The 18626-nt window shown below is 42.2% G+C and overlaps 3 protein-coding genes across 4 annotated transcripts; 2 read left to right on the top strand and 1 right to left on the bottom strand.

Annotated features, from left to right (window-relative positions):
* Positions 1–1522: 1522 nt before the first annotated feature.
* LOC129596481 (uncharacterized) lies at positions 1523–12343 on the bottom strand. 2 transcript variants are annotated; one of them, XM_055493775.1, is made up of 5 exons: positions 12186–12343; positions 11589–11778; positions 11014–11249; positions 10707–10940; positions 1523–2207 (listed from the first exon to the last, which is right to left on the bottom strand). In XM_055493775.1, exons 1-5 carry the CDS (start codon positions 12271–12273, stop codon positions 1858–1860), a joined length of 1098 nt encoding a protein of 365 aa, XP_055349750.1. In that variant the 5' UTR covers positions 12274–12343; the 3' UTR covers positions 1523–1857. The 2 variants fall into 2 exon arrangements, with proteins under 2 accessions (XP_055349750.1, XP_055349751.1); XM_055493776.1 differs by lacking the exon at positions 1523–2207 and adding an exon at positions 7503–7707.
* Positions 12344–13066: 723 nt separating this feature from the next.
* LOC129596520 (uncharacterized) lies at positions 13067–15534 on the top strand. The gene is made up of 5 exons (XM_055493820.1): positions 13067–13312; positions 13548–13737; positions 13798–14033; positions 14110–14340; positions 14800–15534. Exons 1-5 carry the CDS (start codon positions 13225–13227, stop codon positions 15282–15284), a joined length of 1230 nt encoding a protein of 409 aa, XP_055349795.1. The 5' UTR covers positions 13067–13224; the 3' UTR covers positions 15285–15534.
* Positions 15535–15960: 426 nt separating this feature from the next.
* Positions 15961–18053, top strand: LOC129596526 (uncharacterized). The gene is made up of 5 exons (XM_055493835.1): positions 15961–16203; positions 16553–16742; positions 16837–17069; positions 17169–17342; positions 17540–18053. Exons 1-5 carry the CDS (start codon positions 16122–16124, stop codon positions 17839–17841), a joined length of 981 nt encoding a protein of 326 aa, XP_055349810.1. The 5' UTR covers positions 15961–16121; the 3' UTR covers positions 17842–18053.
* The last annotated feature ends 573 nt before the right edge of the window (positions 18054–18626 follow it).

Here is an 18626-nt window from a genome sequence, read left to right as displayed (position 1 = left end):
CCTGGCCAAACAGTAAAATCTAAAAGTACGAGTACAGATAGACAGAAAAGGACTCCTTAAACAAAATTGACACGGTTCAAAACTTGCTTAAAAGCACCAATAGTACGAATATCGAACAGATCAGAAAAATTAGAATCAACAAAAAATAACCACAATTTATTAAGCTTCCAAGCAAAGGTCGTCTCGCCAACTTTCTTCTTCGCTTCCGCCTTTATCAGGATGCGGTTTCTATTCCGAAGGTTGTACGGCTTGATACGGTCGTCAAATTCCACCATCTCGCTGATGTACTGCGGCACATGGAATTTTTCCGGATGTTTGATCTTGTATAACCACATATTATCAGATCAGATATTATCAGATTTATTACCATATTATCAGATTATATCAGATTATTATTATATTATCAGATTTATCAAACACATATTATCAGATTAGCCAGCGCAGGTTTATATGTACTTCTTAAAACGGTCTATTTGTAAACACTGAAAAACATCTAAACCGTTAGTGTCGTTGGCCATTTCAGGCGATCCAAAACATCCCCTGCACTTCCTCTGACTAGGCTAGACTTAAACGTTGCCTTAAAAAGGCCGTAGATCGCCGCCGGATACTTAACGAATTTTCCGGACGAAGAATCTAGTTAACTGCGCAGATGCCGTTCGGAATGTCCGGATATTATCCATTGCTAAGTGCTAAGTTACAGAGAAGGTATCCCAAATCTGCCAAAGAAGGAGCACGCTTTCTTCAGCCAAATGCACAACACTACCGGCCTTATGGAGTTAATGTGCACATGCGACACGGCTACAGTAACCAACACGTCGCATCCCAAGAACCGCCTCACCATAAAACCGCACCAGAATTAGAGTCATTCCATCCGGCCATTTGCTGTCCTTCTCTGGCAGACCCAGACAGCAATGCTCGACAAAGATAGCCAGCCATGTAATCAATGATACTAAATGATTTTCTATTCGACCTCTTTTGGAGTACTTGAAATCTTGCCGAAAAAAGTGATATAAACAAAATCCCCATTCAAAGATTCTGTTGCAACTTTGGATGTATTGTACTAACTAGGCATTGTCGCTATTTACTGTACTGCTTCACGGGCTTAAATAGTTATGCTTAGAGGAAGTTGTTATTGTTCAATATGCTATGTTCCCGTGAGTTACTAGCCGTAGTTCGTAAGCCACCAAAACTTCTTACTCTTGCGCACGCAATGCGGAATGTAAACTGTATCGGGAAGTCTAGAAGAGCACCTAAACAGTCAATCTCTTTCCTGAGTGTTCGAAAATACAGCAGTCCGTCACAATATTTTAAGTAGCTCGGTAGAATTTGTGCAAATTACGCAGTCGACGAGATCACAACGACACTAACGCGTGCTCACGGTTCATCGAGAGTACCGCGGTTTGGGTGATCAAGAAAAACGACTCCAGTGCTGTATTTTCGACAACCACTAAGTCGACAATGACTTTGTGCCTACCGTACGGAGAGATACGGCGACCTGCAGATGTACTCAAAGGTGACAGAATTAGAATATAAGCAAGCTGACTTGCGGGCAAATACTGCAACGACTATAATATTACACTTATTGTTCTTGGTTGCACCGTACTCGCCACCGGCAATAGCTAACGAAACCGCTCAAGCGGGAAAGTTAGGAAAATGACGAAACCAAACAACGAAACCAGACAACGTGACTTTAACACTACTTGATCACCGCTGACGAAGATCTGTGCAGCATTTTACAGTCATTCGATAAGCGGAAACGCGAAAAAGAGCAGTCTTGAATGCTTTTGGAGAAAATGTGGGTAATTGCCTCTGACGTGCACATGATCAAGATACACACGCTTTTCGCGAATTTTAACGCTAGATGCATGATTTGTAGGACGGTGGATTCGACATAGAAATGCCGACCAGCGCTGGTGGTGCAGTGACTTGGGAATACGAAGGCGGTGCTCCCGGAAAAAGCGGAGGGGGATCAAAAGGAATTACTGGATCATCGAGCACGGCAGGTCGACTAGCAGCATCATGCGGCGCAACTGTTAGTAGTGGCTCGCGCGGCACGGTGCCGCTGGTTAAAGGCAGAACGATAGGTCGGCTCGGTGATCTACGTCGCCTGGCAGAGCGGACCACTTCAACCGCCGTAAGGAGCATGACCACAAATAAAACACATCCAAAGCCAATTCCCCTAAAGGCATCGGAGCTCAAATAACTGCCTGGAAAATAAAGTTTAGTTAAGTTTAGCTATCTGTTATAACAAAAGGATAAGACTTAACGAAATTCCTTTTTCCTGTCATCGATGCGTGAGCGCTGCACTGAACTAAACTGCGATGTCTATGGATCATTCAAAAGCTCTAAGTTTGTAGATTTGCAGCCAAAAGTTAGATTTTAGAGAAAAACAGACACTTAAAAGAAAACCTTAAAAACCTTGTAAGGGCGGGACGCCCCGCCCTCCTGAGTAGCTATTCGCTGTTTCTGGGGATTTCCACCCCGCACATTGCTGCGCTGTTTTGACGGACCTGCAGCACAGTTGCACTGGCTGCAGGATCCTTCCTCATTAGTCTGGTGTTGCTGCGCCACGGTGCGCATTAGATTCGGCAATAAAGCTTCATCCGGTTTCACCGCTGTTCGCTGTCGAGGATACGCGTGGCGCCCATACGGCCCCGCGTTATATGGTCGCAGATCATGGTTGCGAGCCAGGCCGTGCGCGCTGCCCGCGCGCACGGCTCCTCTGATTATTTGAGCCAATTTAACCCCCATGTGTGGAGCTACAAGGCCAGGGTCAAAAAGAGGGAGGAATTTTGAGAGGGAGGAATTTCTGCGTGGTCAAAAAGAGGGAGGAATTCATGAAGCGAGGGAGGGAGGAATTTGATATGGTCAAAAAGAGGGGGGAATTTTTTCGAAGTTCAAATGAAGTACTTAGGGACCTCGAACCCAGGTCTCCGAGGCCCCCAAGATTTTCTCATTATATACACAGTTTGAAGGGCTGAGTCGAACTGAAGTGCTCGGGGACCTCGAACCACGGTCCCCGAGGTCGCCACCGAGATTTCCTCCTCAAGATGGCGAGCGAAGCGAGCCTGTGTTTCTAATTCAAGACATGTTGAGGGTTCGCTGAAACTAAAGCACTAGTGACCTTTAGGTCGAAACGTAACTTTGGGTCGCCACCGATTCCTATACAGTTTGACATACTGAGCCGAGCTGAAGTCCTCGGGGACCTCGAACTGGGCCCCCGAGGTCGCCATCACGACATGTACCATATGTGCACAGTGTGATGTGCTGAGCCGAAATAAACCAGTACTCAGGGACCATCGAACCCGGGTCCCTGAGGTTGCGAAAACGATTTGTAACATATATTCACTGTTTGCTATGCTAAGTCGAACTGAAGTGCCCCGTGACCTCAGAACCGCGCTCCTCGAATCTGCAATTATGTTTTACCAGATTTCTGAATATACATTTGATTATTGTAAAATTATATCTTCTGATATTTCTGTGCAAATCTCTGCAATTTCTAAATATTTCTAAATATTTCTAAATATTTCTAAATATTTCTAAATATTTCTAAATATTTCTAAATATTTCTAAATATTTCTAAATATTTCTAAATCTTTCTAAATCTTTCTAAATCTTTCTAAATATTTCTAAATATTTCTAAATATTTCTGAATATTTCTAAATATTTCTGAATATTTCTAAATATTTCTGAATATTTCTAAATATTTCTAAATATTTCTGAATATTTCTAAATATTTCTAAATATTTCTAAATATTTCTGAATATTTCTAAATATTTCTAAATATTTCTAAATATTTCTAAATATTTCTAAATATTTCTAAATATTTCTAAATATTTCTAAATATTTCTAAATATTTCTAAATATTTCTAAATATTTCTAATATTTCTAAATATTTCTAAATATTTCTAATTACACCTAAATACTTAAAATTAAATGCAAGAATTTATATTCCTAGAAACTTCACTTTTTTTAAATTGTTTAAAATGATTAGAATCCTAAACAACAGAATTACTTAACAGCTACATCTATAACTGAATCTCCGAACACCAGAATATCAAAGTCAGTGCATATATAATTTAATAATAAATTTATTTATTTATTATAAAAATTTATTTATTATAGATATCAAAATAGCTAAAAACGAAGACATCTGAATAGTTTAATATATGTAGGTGCCAAAATACCTTAGATTTGTAGATTTAGTTGTCTCAAAAAACCTAATTTCGAAGTAAATAATAGGCTTAGTCTCGATTTACCGATACGTACTACCATCTTTAAATCCATAAGAAGGCTCATTATTAAATCTAAGTAGCTACCGGGCGGCTACCCGAAATCCACTTCAGCACTGGTCGGGTATACTAGCCAAAACTCAGAACGAAACACGAATATTATCTGAGGCGTTAATTTGGTTTTCAAAAATGTTGCGCAAAAACACCGATATATCAGTTCCAAAGGATTTTTTTTCCTAAATATTTTGTATAAACCATCTGCACAGGATAAGTTATCAAATGATGAAAAGCGATTCGCAATAGAACTTAAATGCCAGTGTAAAGTGATGAATGAAAAATGAGACAAAACTCACTCACATTAAAATAAATGAAGATTTTAATTTTTTTCTGGCTGCTTAATTATTTTTTATTTTAAAAACCCGAAATAATAAAATAATCATGATTTTGAAACGGAAATTAAATCATGGTATAAAAACGGCTCACATAATTATGCGCAATTACATGTACGATTTTAACAAAGGTGGTTCATAGTGAGAATTTAGATGTACATCTGAAAGCCCAATCTGCTAGGCTGATTCTGCAGCTTCAGCGCTTACCTGTTAATGCTTAACGCATTCGTTGCCTTATACATTTTAAATTAAAAACCGCCGCCCGCTTGACCTTATACTAGAGTAGGTGATACAACATCTTGTATGAAATTTCAATGAGTTTTAGAACAAACCGGCACATCTCAATATGAAGCATTGTGTCATATGTAGCTGTGTTACAAAGTGTCATCCGCCGATAAAGGAAATGCGCTGTTGATTTGCTTTAAAAAATCAATGTTTCAAATATTTAATTTTGTTTTAGCAAGACTTCATTTTTCCACTGCAAATTTAGAATCCAAACGGTGGTAAAATACAACAGATTATATCATAATATAATATGAATTTATGATCCAAAGCTTGCGGTAACAATTAAGAAATTCGATCTAAAAGTGGTGTTCGAATTCATCTCTACAGTAGAATTACATAATGTAATTCGTTTCGAACATAATCAGCATGGATAATAACGTACAGGTTCTAGTTAGATAAAATTCGGCATGCTATGTATTTTGATATTTAAAAATTTAGTATTTTGAAGGGAAATGCCAGTTTTTAAACCTTGTTTTCAAACCAGTTTTATATTTACGGTATTTTATTTCTCAAATATTCTCAACACCGTAATCAGAATTTTTACGTTTACGTTTCACGTAATTCAAAATGGTAGAGCAATTGTGAAGTCGAACTATTTAAAAATGAATGTTAAAATGTGACAAAGAATTAAAAACGTAATTAGAATATTTAAAATAGATTTAAACTTTAAAACAAACTTAGGAAAAGGTTGAAACATGATAAAAAATGTTCATAGAATTATTGAGAATCATTGAAAAAAATATTGAGAAATATTTAGAAATATTGCGAAATATTTAGAAGTATTGAGAAATATTTAGAAGCTGTTTGTAGTTGTACAGAAATATCAGAAAATTAATTTTAGAATTATCAAAAATATATTTAGAAATGTGTTAAGACGTATTTTCAGATATATTTTTTACTATCGAAAAATATGTTGAAATATCTATCTATATAAAAGAATAAAAAGGTGCACAAAATTTGTGTGTGTCAGGGTCTAAGTCATAGACACGTTCAACCAAACTTGAATGTCTACATACCGTTCGATAGCCCAGAATGTGTAGATTTGTACAAAGTTATCAGATTTCAGAAAAACATAAACAATTTGGAGAAAAAATTCATAACTCTAACATGGAAAGTCTACGGTACGTCAAAAACCAGTTAACGAGCGCAGTTAAGTGAGTAGCCGCCACCTGGCGCAGGTTGTGTGGCTCTGCTCAGTCTGCTGATTTTACCGTAACGGCGGAGAAGTGCGGCTTCAGCTTGCAACACATTATCCGTTCGTAGTCGAGTTCGTTTAATTTACGTTTACATTTCCGAAGGTAAAAGGCACACGTTTCAACTTTAAAGTGTGTTCGGTTGTCATTTGCAGATTTTTGCAAAACGTACTGTAAAAAACTACACATAGTTATCTGTAGCTATGTATCTGACAGCTATTCCCGATTTCCCGTTATGAAATTTGAGGGCAGGCACACGCGAAGTGTGCTTGCCCTCAATAGTTTGTGCAGCCCTTAGTTTGTGCAGCTGCTGCAAGAGTTTCGCAATGTAAATATGTGGAAATTGCTGCAAGTAAAAACGGAAAAAAACTGGGAAATTTTGTGTTTGTTATGTTCAGTTTTTGTAAGCTTGGAAACTTCTTGCAAGCTATGCCGCCGTTCGGGTTTCCAACTTCATGTTACCCAATCTGATAGTTTCATAGCAGCTGTGACGCCGGGCGACGCGCACCAGCGGATGCGAGACATTCTGCATAGTGCTGCGTAATTCTGTGGCACAGTAATAACACAATCCCGAATTTACACAAATTAAAAGTACACAGCAATCTTAAGATTGGCGAAAATGGAAAATTGGATTTGCTTTTTGTGTTTTCTGAATTGTCCTTTCAATCCACAAGTAGACGTGGAAAACTGAAAGCTAAAAGTAAAGGCGACCACTCCGTTACAGACTTTTAAAATCGTTTGTTTCGACTACGACCGTTCTCACTACGCTCACCCCGTGCACTACATTGCGTACCATTTACCCGGTAAACTACCTTTTCGGTTTTCGCCTTTCACCGTCCGTTATGGTCCGACGTGGGAAAACACTTGGCAGTGTTTCCTGCACAATAATTTTACTATCTTTGAAAAGATGTACGCGTTATTTTAATACCTAAATTCCAGAAATTATTATTCTTATAAATTCCAAAAATAAATTCTTTTGAATTTGATCAGAAATTATTCCGAACTGTTTATAAAGAAATTCATTGCGCGAAAACATAATAATTATTGGTACTTTGTCTGACTGTTTAAAGTAGCAGCATTTACGAAATACATACTATTTTGAAAAACGAAAATGAATGTACAGTACAGAAATATTTTGAAAGCAAGCATGTGTGGTGAAAGCAAATACAAATATCAAGCGACGGTAGTTTTGAATTGGACCGTTGGGCCAGGCAGTAAAACTAAGTAAGTAATGAACGGAGGGAAAAGTAGTACGAGTACCGACAGCTTCGAAGTTTTTTGTGAACCGAAAATAATACGAGTACGATTGAAAGGCATTGCGGAAGTGGTGAACCGAGTCGTCAAATTAACCATTTATTTTTAAAAGTTTTAAACGGTGCCACAGCCCAGTGTTTTTGGTTGTTCCGCTGGCTGTTCATATTAACACTGGCTGCTGATTTAGTACGTATTTATCACGATGGTGGTATTATTAACGAAAATAAGTACAGTACTGTACGATTGTAGTATTGTACGAGTAGGTCTCCATAGTTCGTGCAGTTATCATCCGCTAATTTCCTCCGCGCAATTTGCGCGGGGTCCACTAGTAGTCAGGAATATGTCGAACAATATCTAGAATATTTAGAAATGTATTTAGGAATATGTGGAAATATAATAAGAAATGTTAGTGAAAATATTTAGAAACATTTACGAATATTTAGAAATATTCCCGGTTTCTACGACCTCCCGCAGTGGTTTGATAAAGCACATCAAACTATGGATATAAAATATGTATCGTGGTGGCGACTTGGGGGACGCGGTTCCGAGAACCCCCAGCACTTCAGTTCGACTCAGCTTAGCAAACAGTGAGTATATGTTACATATCGTAGTGGCGACCTCAGGGACCCGGGTTCGATGGTCCCTGAGTACTTTATTTCGGCTCAGCACATCACAATGTGCACATATGGTACATGTCGTGATGGCGACCTCGGGGTCCCAGTTCGAGGTCCCCGAGTATTCAGTTCGACTCAGCATGTCAAACTGTATAGGAATCACCATGAAAATCGGTGGCGACCCAAAGGTCACGTGGCAACCTAAAGGTCACTGGTGCTTCCGTTTCAGCGAACCCTCAACATGTCTTGAATTAGAAACGCGGGCTCGCTTCCCTCGCCATCTTGATGAGAAAATCTCGGTGGCGACCTCGGGGACCCTGGTTCGAGGTCCCCGATCACTTCAGTTCGACTCAGACCTTCATACTATGCAAATAATGAGAAAATCTTGGTGGCGACATCGGAGACCTGGGTTCGCGGTCACTAAGTACTTCATTTGAACTTCGAAAAAATTCCTCCCTCTTTTTGACCATATCAAAATTCCTCCCTCCCTCGCTTCAGAAATTCCTCACTCTTTTTGACCAGGCAGAAATTCCTCCCTCTCAAAATTCCTCCCTCTTTTTGACCCTGGCCGAGCTACAAATGCCCCCCATTCCCGCGGAACGTGATGGATTCCTCTCCCAACTGACGGAGATGGACGCCTCCCCGCGCCGGATGCCTCCCAAACTGGACGGAGATACCGCGGAGCGAGAAACGCCTCCTGCGATGCCGTGGAGCGAGAATTGCCTCCTGCGATGCCGACGGCGAACGCGACCCGGACCAGCGGGAAACCAGAACGGATACACCGCCAACAGCAGCACCAACTCCGATCCCAACGGCACGGATCGACCACCAGCATCACGCCAAAGAATTCCCCCACCATAACACTGCCCAAACTTCCTGGGACGGCGACCTCCCCCCGGACGGAGCAGTGGATTTCACCGCGGATTTGCGTGCTTTGTTTTTTTTACAGGGGTCACGGGCCACATAGACCCCAAACCCCTGCCCAAATTTCTCCAGAACGTGACCTTTCCCCTGCTGAAGAAACGACGGAATTTACCCGTTTCCGGGTTGGACCCTGGATTTGATTTGGCGCGACAATGCGTTGACCCAGACGGCTGACCTCGGACCGAACCGGACCGAACTGACCCGGCACCCAACCCGAGCCGAACCGGATTCGAGCCGACCGGACCGAACTGACCCGGAACCCAAGCCGAACCGGCGTGGGGTGCGGATCCTCCGAATCCTGGGAGATTTCGCTCCGAGGACGTAGCGATGCCTGCAAAAGGGGTGTAAGGGCGGGACGCCCCGCCCTCCTGAGTAGCTATTCGCTGTTTCTGGGGATTTCCACCCCGCACATTGCTGCGCTGTTTTGACGGACCTGCAGCACAGTTGCACTGGCTGCAGGATCCTTCCTCATTAGTCTGGTGTTGCTGCGCCACGGTGCGCATTAGATTCGGCAATAAAGCCTCATCCGGGTTCACCGCTGTTCGCTGTCGAGGATACGCGTGGCGCCCATACGGCCCCGCGTTATAACCTTTAATTATTAATATATAAAGCTTGTGGTAAAAGTAAGAAATCCACCACCACAAAACCGACTATCTACCAGACTTGGCCCATCTTTTGGGTGAGGTGAAAATTTTTCCCATTTTTCCCAGCCCATCTCACCTTTTAGGTGAAAATGAGGATGAGGTGGGAAAGAGCCGCAGATGAGGTGAGATGGGCTGGGATTGTTGAAAGATGGGATGGGATCCAGAAAACACATAAAAATAAAAAATGTTGATATTTTCATCTGTTTTTCAGGCTAGGAGCATGTAAAAATGCACCATTCGAGCTCCAAAAACTAAAATTTTCCGCGCTCCGCGCGAATTTTATCAGTAAGTAAACATATTTTCTTGGGAACCAAAATTTTTTTTCGCCCAGCAACTCTATGGTATGCGGAAAAACTTGCGAAATTAACGACGCTGAGCCTGTAAAAAATGGGGATGGAAATGAGGTCCAAAAGGTGAGATGGGCTGAAAATTTGAGTAGCCGGAGGTGGGCTGGGCTGGGAATAAAACTGTGAAGGTGGGGGTGGGGTGAAAGTGGGAAAAGCGAAAATGGGCCAAGTCTGCTATCTACTATTGTTTCGCCAGCCCACACATTTTTACTGGGATTAGATGAAACTTTGATGTTCTTGAAGTTAAATTGGCTCGTGAAGGATGGCTCTAAAACTGCCCAGAATGCTGTCTTTTTGGCTTTTCTGGGACGAAAATTTGAAAATGTCAATTTGCAAGTCTAGGATTGCCATTGGCATTTAGTTAGGGCGGGATGGGTAAATGTTCATACGAATAAATGGAATGGATATACTAGCGCTGTCTTTAATGAAAACAGTCAATTTATAAATTAAACTCTACAACTCCTTATACAACTCGCTCTTACAACCATATCGCTCGCTCTCTATAATATGTAGTAGTTGAAAACTAGTATGTTTTTCGTTGAGTTGCCCATTGCTTGGTGATTCCGCGCAATTTGCGCGGGGTCTGCTAGTTTGTACATAATTAATTTGATAAGCACTAATGAGCATTGAATGCCGTAGTGAGTGCGTTGCAGTTAAGTACTTATTCATGCTCATGGCTCATGGTCAGTGCAAGTGCTACCGCATAAAATACTTGTATCTAGTTAATTTTGAACAACCGTCTGATGCGAACCCAGCACCACTTGTTTCCATGATATTTTCACCGAAGTACACCACAGCAAATAAGCAAATTGCCTGACGTGTACCTGGTGCGTCTTGGCTGTTCCAATAGTCAAATAGTGGTCGACGGTCCAGGAAAGTCGGCGGGGACTTGAAAGGGCATGATGACCTCAGGTAGGCTGGATTCTCTGCATACACGTCGGCAGTAAAACTGTCCGGGCAGTTGACGCGATCTTCAATTCCGTCCGTATGACAGATGTAATAAACGTCCACATACCCCGACAAAGCCGTGCAATACATACGCAATTTATCCGGATTATCTACAACGACAAAATATGGCATATTCTCAACTTATTAACCGCATTCAGTAGTACAAGAGTGGTATTTTCTTACTTTCAACGGTAACAAAATCGATGTCAGCCTGGTGCGATTCCGTAGCTGGTGACGTGTCGCGGAAATATTCGATAGTAAAGGATGGTTGCTTGACGTAGGATGTCAGAGCTTGCGCAGCCGACGAAGGATCGGAGCGCGCGGAGTGGGAACCGGTCATTTCTTTGAGCAGGATGCGCGGCTCCAATGAGTAAGTTTGATAGATTCGGACACGGTCGGTGGACGGTAGAAGAAATTTTCTTCATTTCAATAAAGTAGTATTAATACGAGTACACCAAGAAACTGTATGGTACTACGACGTTTCTGATATACCGGACACTTGAGCTATATCACCGCTTATTCCGGACACCGCTCGGACAGAACTGCTCGGGCTGGTTCACACAAGAAAGTCTTTTGGATTCAGCAAACAGCAATTACTGCCACTTGAGTGATTGAGTAATCATTTTCAAATGCATCTTTCTTATGATCCGTGCTCGGAGGCGTTTGCTGCAGTAGTGCCCGGACTCACTCCGGAATATGGGGTCATATATCTAAAGCGTCCGATATACCAGAAATGTCGAGATATCCCTTTAACGCACCGAATGTTGAAATAGAAGGCGAAACGGTCGCTCGGTATCCCGCAGTCGGCTGGCAGTGTCACGCTAAAGAAGCACAGTCCCGGGGACAAGTCCGGTATGCGGTAATAGCGGAATGTTCCGGCTCGTCCGGCGTACGTGAAGGGACAGTCGAACTGCATGCTCTGATTGCACATCTTGCCCATATTTGGATCTGTTAAATTCATATTATATTTTTCAACGTATCAAACAGCTTTCTGATAGCTAAATCGTTCAGGCGGTCAGTTAAGTTAATTCAGCTTCCGATTTCATCCAAGTGGCGCGATTTGGCTAAACGCTTGCACAGGACACTAGAGGAACGTATTTTAGAGAACAGAAATAGCGCGGCTGATGCGAACTACTGCTCAATAAGCGCTAATCCTTGGCTGGTCAGTTGTTCATAAGAGTAAGAATGTCAAGTTTTTGTCGGCAATACCTATCAAAAGCGAAGTGAAAACACGTGCACCCGAATTCACTTTTAAATGTGAACGTCAGTAAAACAACCAAAATGTCTCTTTTTCATTAGTTAAAGTAATAGTGCTTAACACAACCAGTTTAATTTATTACGCTAGCGCAACTTACGGTACATATAATACTGAGCCTCCACATTACGGATGCAGAGAAGAAATCCCAGACCAAGGATAATAAAGGACGCGCTCCCAGTGCCCATTTTTGCACACAACTGTGAAATAATACCACGGTAGAACGCCGCCGCACACACCTGTTACAGACATATTCAGTTTTACACCGTTAGCAACTGCATACTCTAAAACACAGTATGTACATAGCTCGCTTTATCTGATAAACAGTACTATCTCCCAGGACGATTACAGAAACCCCGGTGGTTCTGAAGGTACAGCTGGCAACTTGTGCAGACTGCTGCGGTTGCAATGAAACATTACGTTTTTGTCGGGAATACCGATCAAAATGAGCGTGTAATACTACTGATTTACTAAACCTACTCTATAATTCTAAGTCGCGTTATTTGGTTATGGTTGATCATGCGCTATTTTACGTATATTGCATGTAGTGATTCGATTCTGAATGTAAAGAATGTCTGCAGGCTGCAAACGCAAATTTGCTGTTGCGACTACTGGCTTTTGCCACACGAGTCATGAAGTCTTATTGTAGAAGAATCTAACGGACTAATTAGTCTGTTAGATGTGCCGTAGACATCTCGGCGTCCAACTGCGACAGCCACTTTGTTTGATTTCGCGCACAGTAACCGGCCGAACCTGCGTAATACTATCACATCAAACTGATTGTAGCAACATTGATAATGCCTTTCTCCGCTGTTCGATACGAATAGTGGTTCAAAGTAAATATCAGTGGCAAACCCGCTTAACGTATTACATTTTGTGCAGTAGTCTTGCTAAAAGACTTACTTCTGCCTGGCATGAATGATATAACTGCGGAAAACTGTAGTGTGCTAGTGTTATCTAGGTTTCTCTTATCAATCCTAAGAGATAACAATACTCATCGGTGAGTAAGTATACGTACAGTTTCCACTATGAATTGTATTTCACAGTAGCGTGGCTCACACCTTAAAACTGCCTGTGTATGAAGCAGCTCTTTGCGGCAAAGTTTCTACCGGATTTTGCAGGCTCAGATGTAGGCTAACATGGAGATCGACCGCGGGATCTTCGTTATCCTTGGTTTAGAATTCCTTCACTACATCAGCGATGCACACGCTCAGTATTATAATTCCTGTGAGTGACACAACCTGCGCGCAAATGCTATTAATTGTCGGATCTTAAATGTTTTTGGATGTTATTCTTGACAACAGCGGTAATCGTAAAGTTCGAACAGAGGGACGAAATATGTTTGTAACTTAGTACATCCTTTCCTGTGTTTACTCCGTTGAAACCTGGTTTTGAACAGAACAGGAGAATAAATTATTTCTGATGCTTAATGTCCTTTCATCGAAAATCATGTGGATTGCAGATCCAGATTTGGAGAGCACCTGCAATCAAACCCTGAAGATGGAGTGCCCGTTTTTGTACACTGATAAAGCCGGTACACTCCGCTATTACTTTATATCGAACCTACCGACGGGACTATGTTACTTCAATGTAACATTACCTCCCGACTGCGGGATGGCGGATGACGTTTTTGCCTTTTACATCAATATTCGGTAAGGAAAAACAGTTCAGTAATCATGATAGTTTAATCGTAACGCGTTGACGAACTTCAGGAAATTTGTCTTACCGACTGCCGATTCTGTGCGAATATATCAAACTAATCACGTAGCACCGCGAGTTCTTCTCAAAGAGTTAACCGGCTCATTATACGCGCGCCCCAGTCCTGCCTCGGTTGCACAAGCTCTGACATCCTACGCGAAGCAGCCATCCTTCTCCTTGGAATATTTCCGCAGTACATTCAATTCTACACGAGAGCACGAAGCTTATATCGACTTCGTTGTCGTCGAAGGTTGGAAGACCATGACGTAATTAATATTATCCACCAACCGAGCTACATAAATGCCATGATTTGTATTTTTTGCTAGGCAGAGCACATATAATGTACACGCACTGCACAGCTTTATCGGGTTATGTGTACAATAAATTGATCTGTGATACGGATGGAACGAATGAACGCGTCAACTGTCCAGCCAGCTTTACTCCCGTTGTGTACACAACGAATCCGGCCTACTCGCGACAATCATGTGCGCCCGGTGCAGCTGCGGCGACCGACTTTAATCCGAATCCTGGTGATGGTACGCAGATGGCCTCCGATGGTAAATTTTTTGTCCTACTTACAATACACGCCCTTGTTAAATGGGTGCGGTATCGCCTGAATGCATAAATACCTACCGGAAAAGCTAGTGCTGCTGAACAAATCCTTGTGTTCTTTTTCTTTATTCTTTTCCTTGTGTTCTTTTTCTATATTTTTCTATATTTCTTAGTGTTCTATTTCGGAATATGTACAAAGCGAGCTTCGCTCAACAGTTACAATCAAATTAAGAACATGTCTCAATTTATACGGAATGGGACTTTGCACAACACACCCATGCATCGCTTTGTGTTGTTCAGCAGGGTCACAGGCTACCAAAAACGCACTCCAGTCACTAGCTGCTAAACTCATCAGAGTGTGGCACTTGCATGGGAATAAACAAATGTCAAGAATAGAACACACCATTCTTGACTAATAAATCATCTGAACAGACAAGTGTAAAATTAACAAGGCTTTTTTCCAGACGATTCTGACATCACTTTAAGCAACACCGCCATTATCGGAATTGTCGCGGGAAGCGTATTTTTGGTCGTCGTCCTAATTGCCATCGTTTCCGTTGCCCGTCGTGCCATTCGACGGAGATCACGCGAGCGAGCCGAGATCGCACCTCCAGATGACATCGAGCTCGCCAATATGCCCGGTGCTGCTGCGGAGACCATTCAACCTCTTTTGAGGCAGCCGCCGCCTGCGTATAGGGAGCGTCCTCCGTCGGGGCCCCCTTCGTATAGGGAGATTGAGACATCCTTTATGGAAGGGCCGCCTTCGTACAGGGAGCATGCGCCATCTTTTAGGGGCGGACCACCTTTGTTCAGGGATCCTACTATACCTTTTATGGAAGAACCGCCTCCGTATTCCGAAGTTGCCACACCGTCGGCGCAAGTCGACACTCCTTTGCTTCAACCTCCAACTCAGATTGAAGCTGCTGAAGCCTGGAACAGTTCCGAATAACGAATATCTCCATGTGACCACCAGCATCACAAGTTCTAACCAAAAGCCCTCAAGATTGCTCTTTCGTACGTCGTATTATAGATTTTGAAAATTCAGGTCTACGTCGACTGTGGTTATGTGATGTTAATATTGTTAAGGGCTCCGACGGTCTCATTTGTTACTTTATTCGGCCAAAAGCTGACTGTTGCCACTTGCCAAAAACGATGCAACGGAGGAAAAGTTGTTTGTTTGTTTTGTTAAGTTTGTTACATTAAAGCGTAAATTATTTGTTGCATTATGACATCTACCAGCAAAAGTCTGAAAGAGCAAGACACAACTGACGGGCGCTGTTTTAAACTTGCTGCCTGTGAACGCCAACGTGGCTCCGGCCGTTACAGCACGTTAATGTTCTAAGCCGTCACCGTAATATGATTCGTCCACAAAGTGTGAGACTGCTTGAATTACGCTGGAATTATAGCTCTTGCGTCAAATCGCCACTACGGCATTTCGCATTACTTCACAATCTTGCTTAGTTAACCGGATGTATGGTAACGCGTATGCTTAGTGAAAGGTTCAAACTGCAGATCGATAAGGAACATCCTTGACTTAAGATAGATATCTGCGTTAACCAAGTCGGTAGGGAGAGTGTAATAGTGGTAAAATGTTTTAGTCAGATCAGAAGCAATAAGGTGTGTTCCGCTGGCAGTCTAGCTTATAGAAGTTTTCTTCGATATGTGCATCTACTGTAATTATCGCTTCATACAGTGTGAATCTCAAGAACCAAAAAGCAGAATTGTATTTTTTTAATTTTGTGAAATTTTCTCCGGCGCTACTGGCATATCGACCTTTGCGGCGGCAATGACTTCTCGGAGCGTGCTTGTTTTTTTACTGGGAAGTATATATATCGCAAGGAGTGCCACGGCTCAGTATTATTTTACATGTAAGGGCTGGAACCATTTCTGCTTGGCGGGGCTGACGCAAAAATCAGTACTTTGAAATACATTTTTCGTTAATGCGTCGATATTTCTCAGCAACCGGTTATCTTAGTTTGACTATTCGATCACTAGCCACCCATGTACAGCGTGAATGAAGTACCTAGTACGTACAGTCCTCACTTCCTGCGTGAGAAGAGAACGTGTCTGGGTTTAGATAATACGCAATTAATCTAAAAACTTTTCAATGAAAATATATACGTAGTAAAAGCAGCTGATGGCCGGGAAATACTACAGTAATTTTCTTACTGCAGATAGTTGTGTATATGGCGTGAGATAATGAGCGGTCATTTGCAGATGATGATTTGGAGGCAACGTGCGGTCGCACATTGGTTCTAGCTTGTCCATACACTTCCGACGGCAGAGCTGGCACATTCCGCTATCGCAGCATCGAGATACTTTCGAAAGGATTTTGCTATTTCCACGTTACACTCAACTCCAACTGCATGAAACCATCTACGCAGTTTGCGTTTTATTTCAACATAAGGTACTCAGTGCTCTGTATGTACACATACACAACTCAGCGGAACAAGTGTGGTTACTGGCCAATTAAATTTCTTAACGTTGTGCAAATATTACAGAAAATTCAGGGTTCCTGATGGTGACGCCCTGAGTATCCATGAAAATAAAGATGAATCACGACTTCTGATCCTAAGCTTGTATGGCGTCAGGGGTCATCTAAGTAATCCTGCGTCCGTCGCACAAACACTGACCACGTACGCTAAGGAACCATCCGTCACGTTTGAGTACAATCGCACCTCGTCGCTGGTCTACGCTGTGCACGAAGTCATCATCGACGTAGTCGTTGTTGAAGGTAACAGCGTTGGTGATAGATCGTAACAAGAAGTGGCAGATTCATCAAGCAAGCTGGGCGGCCCTGTATGAAGAGCCATACGATATTCTTTTTCTTTAGATACGTCTCACTCGCACAACACTTACTGCGGGGCGCTGCAAGGCTACGTCAACGAAGACCTGATCTGTGATGCAGACGGGATAAGTGATCGTGTCAACTGTCCGTCCAGTTATACAGCCAACCCGAATGGAATCAGTCCAGCTCTATGGCGACAATGCGATCTAGAAGTTCAAGGTACTTTTTGTAATCTCTTGTCATATAAAAGCCAGTTTCAAAATAAGCGATTTTTGTATTTTGTTGAATTTAGCATCAGCTTTTGGCAATAGCCGATGCTTTAACGAAAACAGGTCATATATGGAAATTCCACAAGTGCGCACTACGAAGTTATAGGTACAGTAAGCTAGTACAACGTACGAATTATTTGCTTACAGGCAGTAAAAATACCGGCCTCAGCCCCCTTGCAACTGGAGGAATCGTTATAGGGATCGCCATTTTACTGTTTCTTATTCTTCTGGCTGCAGTCGCGCGGCGTGGATCACTAAGTCAATCCATTACGGCGACGTCAACGAGTACCACTGTAACGGGTCCACCGCTTATTGTAACCAACCACGCACCTTCACCTGCCACTCCGCCTTCCATGGATTCCCCACCATCGTATGCGGACGTCATGGTGGCACAGGCACAAAGCGCAATTCCCCTGTCGCATGCTTCCATACCGAGAACTGTGAAATAAAAATTGCAGCATGTCCAGCATTTTGTCCGCTGAATAAACTGTGATAAATTGTTGTTTTATTACCTTTCGGCATGTCTCTGGTGTGATGACTTAGATGGCACAATTAGTATGACGCAATTATTCAACTTGTCTGTAAAATTTTCCGACGCTTTTGAATCACCGGTTGTATTATAGCCGATAACTGCGCAGAGGTCTATACGATATATAGATCATAAACTTGGAAAGTTATTAACGGTAATCGCGGGAATCACTTAAAATGTTAGCGAGCCCGATAAACTATTTACAAATAGTAAAAACACACTACAAAGTTGACTAAGCATCGTAAAGTTGCTTTCAGTACCTAGTAACCGCTATTTGCGGCCTAATGCGACGACTGTGACACCCACAGAACTAGCGAGAGAGCTGTCTAGAGAATCTGCGAGGCGAATTTGATACTAAAACATAAATTTTCACTTGCTTTTGGACCGTATCCCCAAGGTCAGTAGATAAACTGTAGATCCCAAACGTCTCCGCGATGACAAACGATATTTACATTTTGCACATTCGGCGTAATTGTTTCCACATTACTCGTACTATGATTCGTCCACGGAGAAGTAATTCCCGGCAGAGAAGACACTGTTTTACAGGCCTTACAGTTAAGGGTCTTACGGCTGCTTGCTTGCTTGCGTCGTGAAAAAACGCATGTCAACCACTCCTGTACGTACTTTGCAGAATCGCTCCTACGAAAGTAGTACAACTTTTACTATAAAACTTTTATCTTAAAAGGTTTATGTGTACTGAAAAGG

The sequence above is a fragment of the Paramacrobiotus metropolitanus genome, unplaced genomic scaffold (genome assembly GCF_019649055.1).
Source record: "Paramacrobiotus metropolitanus isolate TYO unplaced genomic scaffold, Prichtersi_v1.0 Parri_scaffold0000091, whole genome shotgun sequence".
NCBI lineage: Eukaryota > Metazoa > Tardigrada > Eutardigrada > Parachela > Macrobiotidae > Paramacrobiotus > Paramacrobiotus metropolitanus.
Note: the sequence above shows the minus strand (reverse complement) of the source record. Positions and strands in the feature narration are given on the sequence as shown.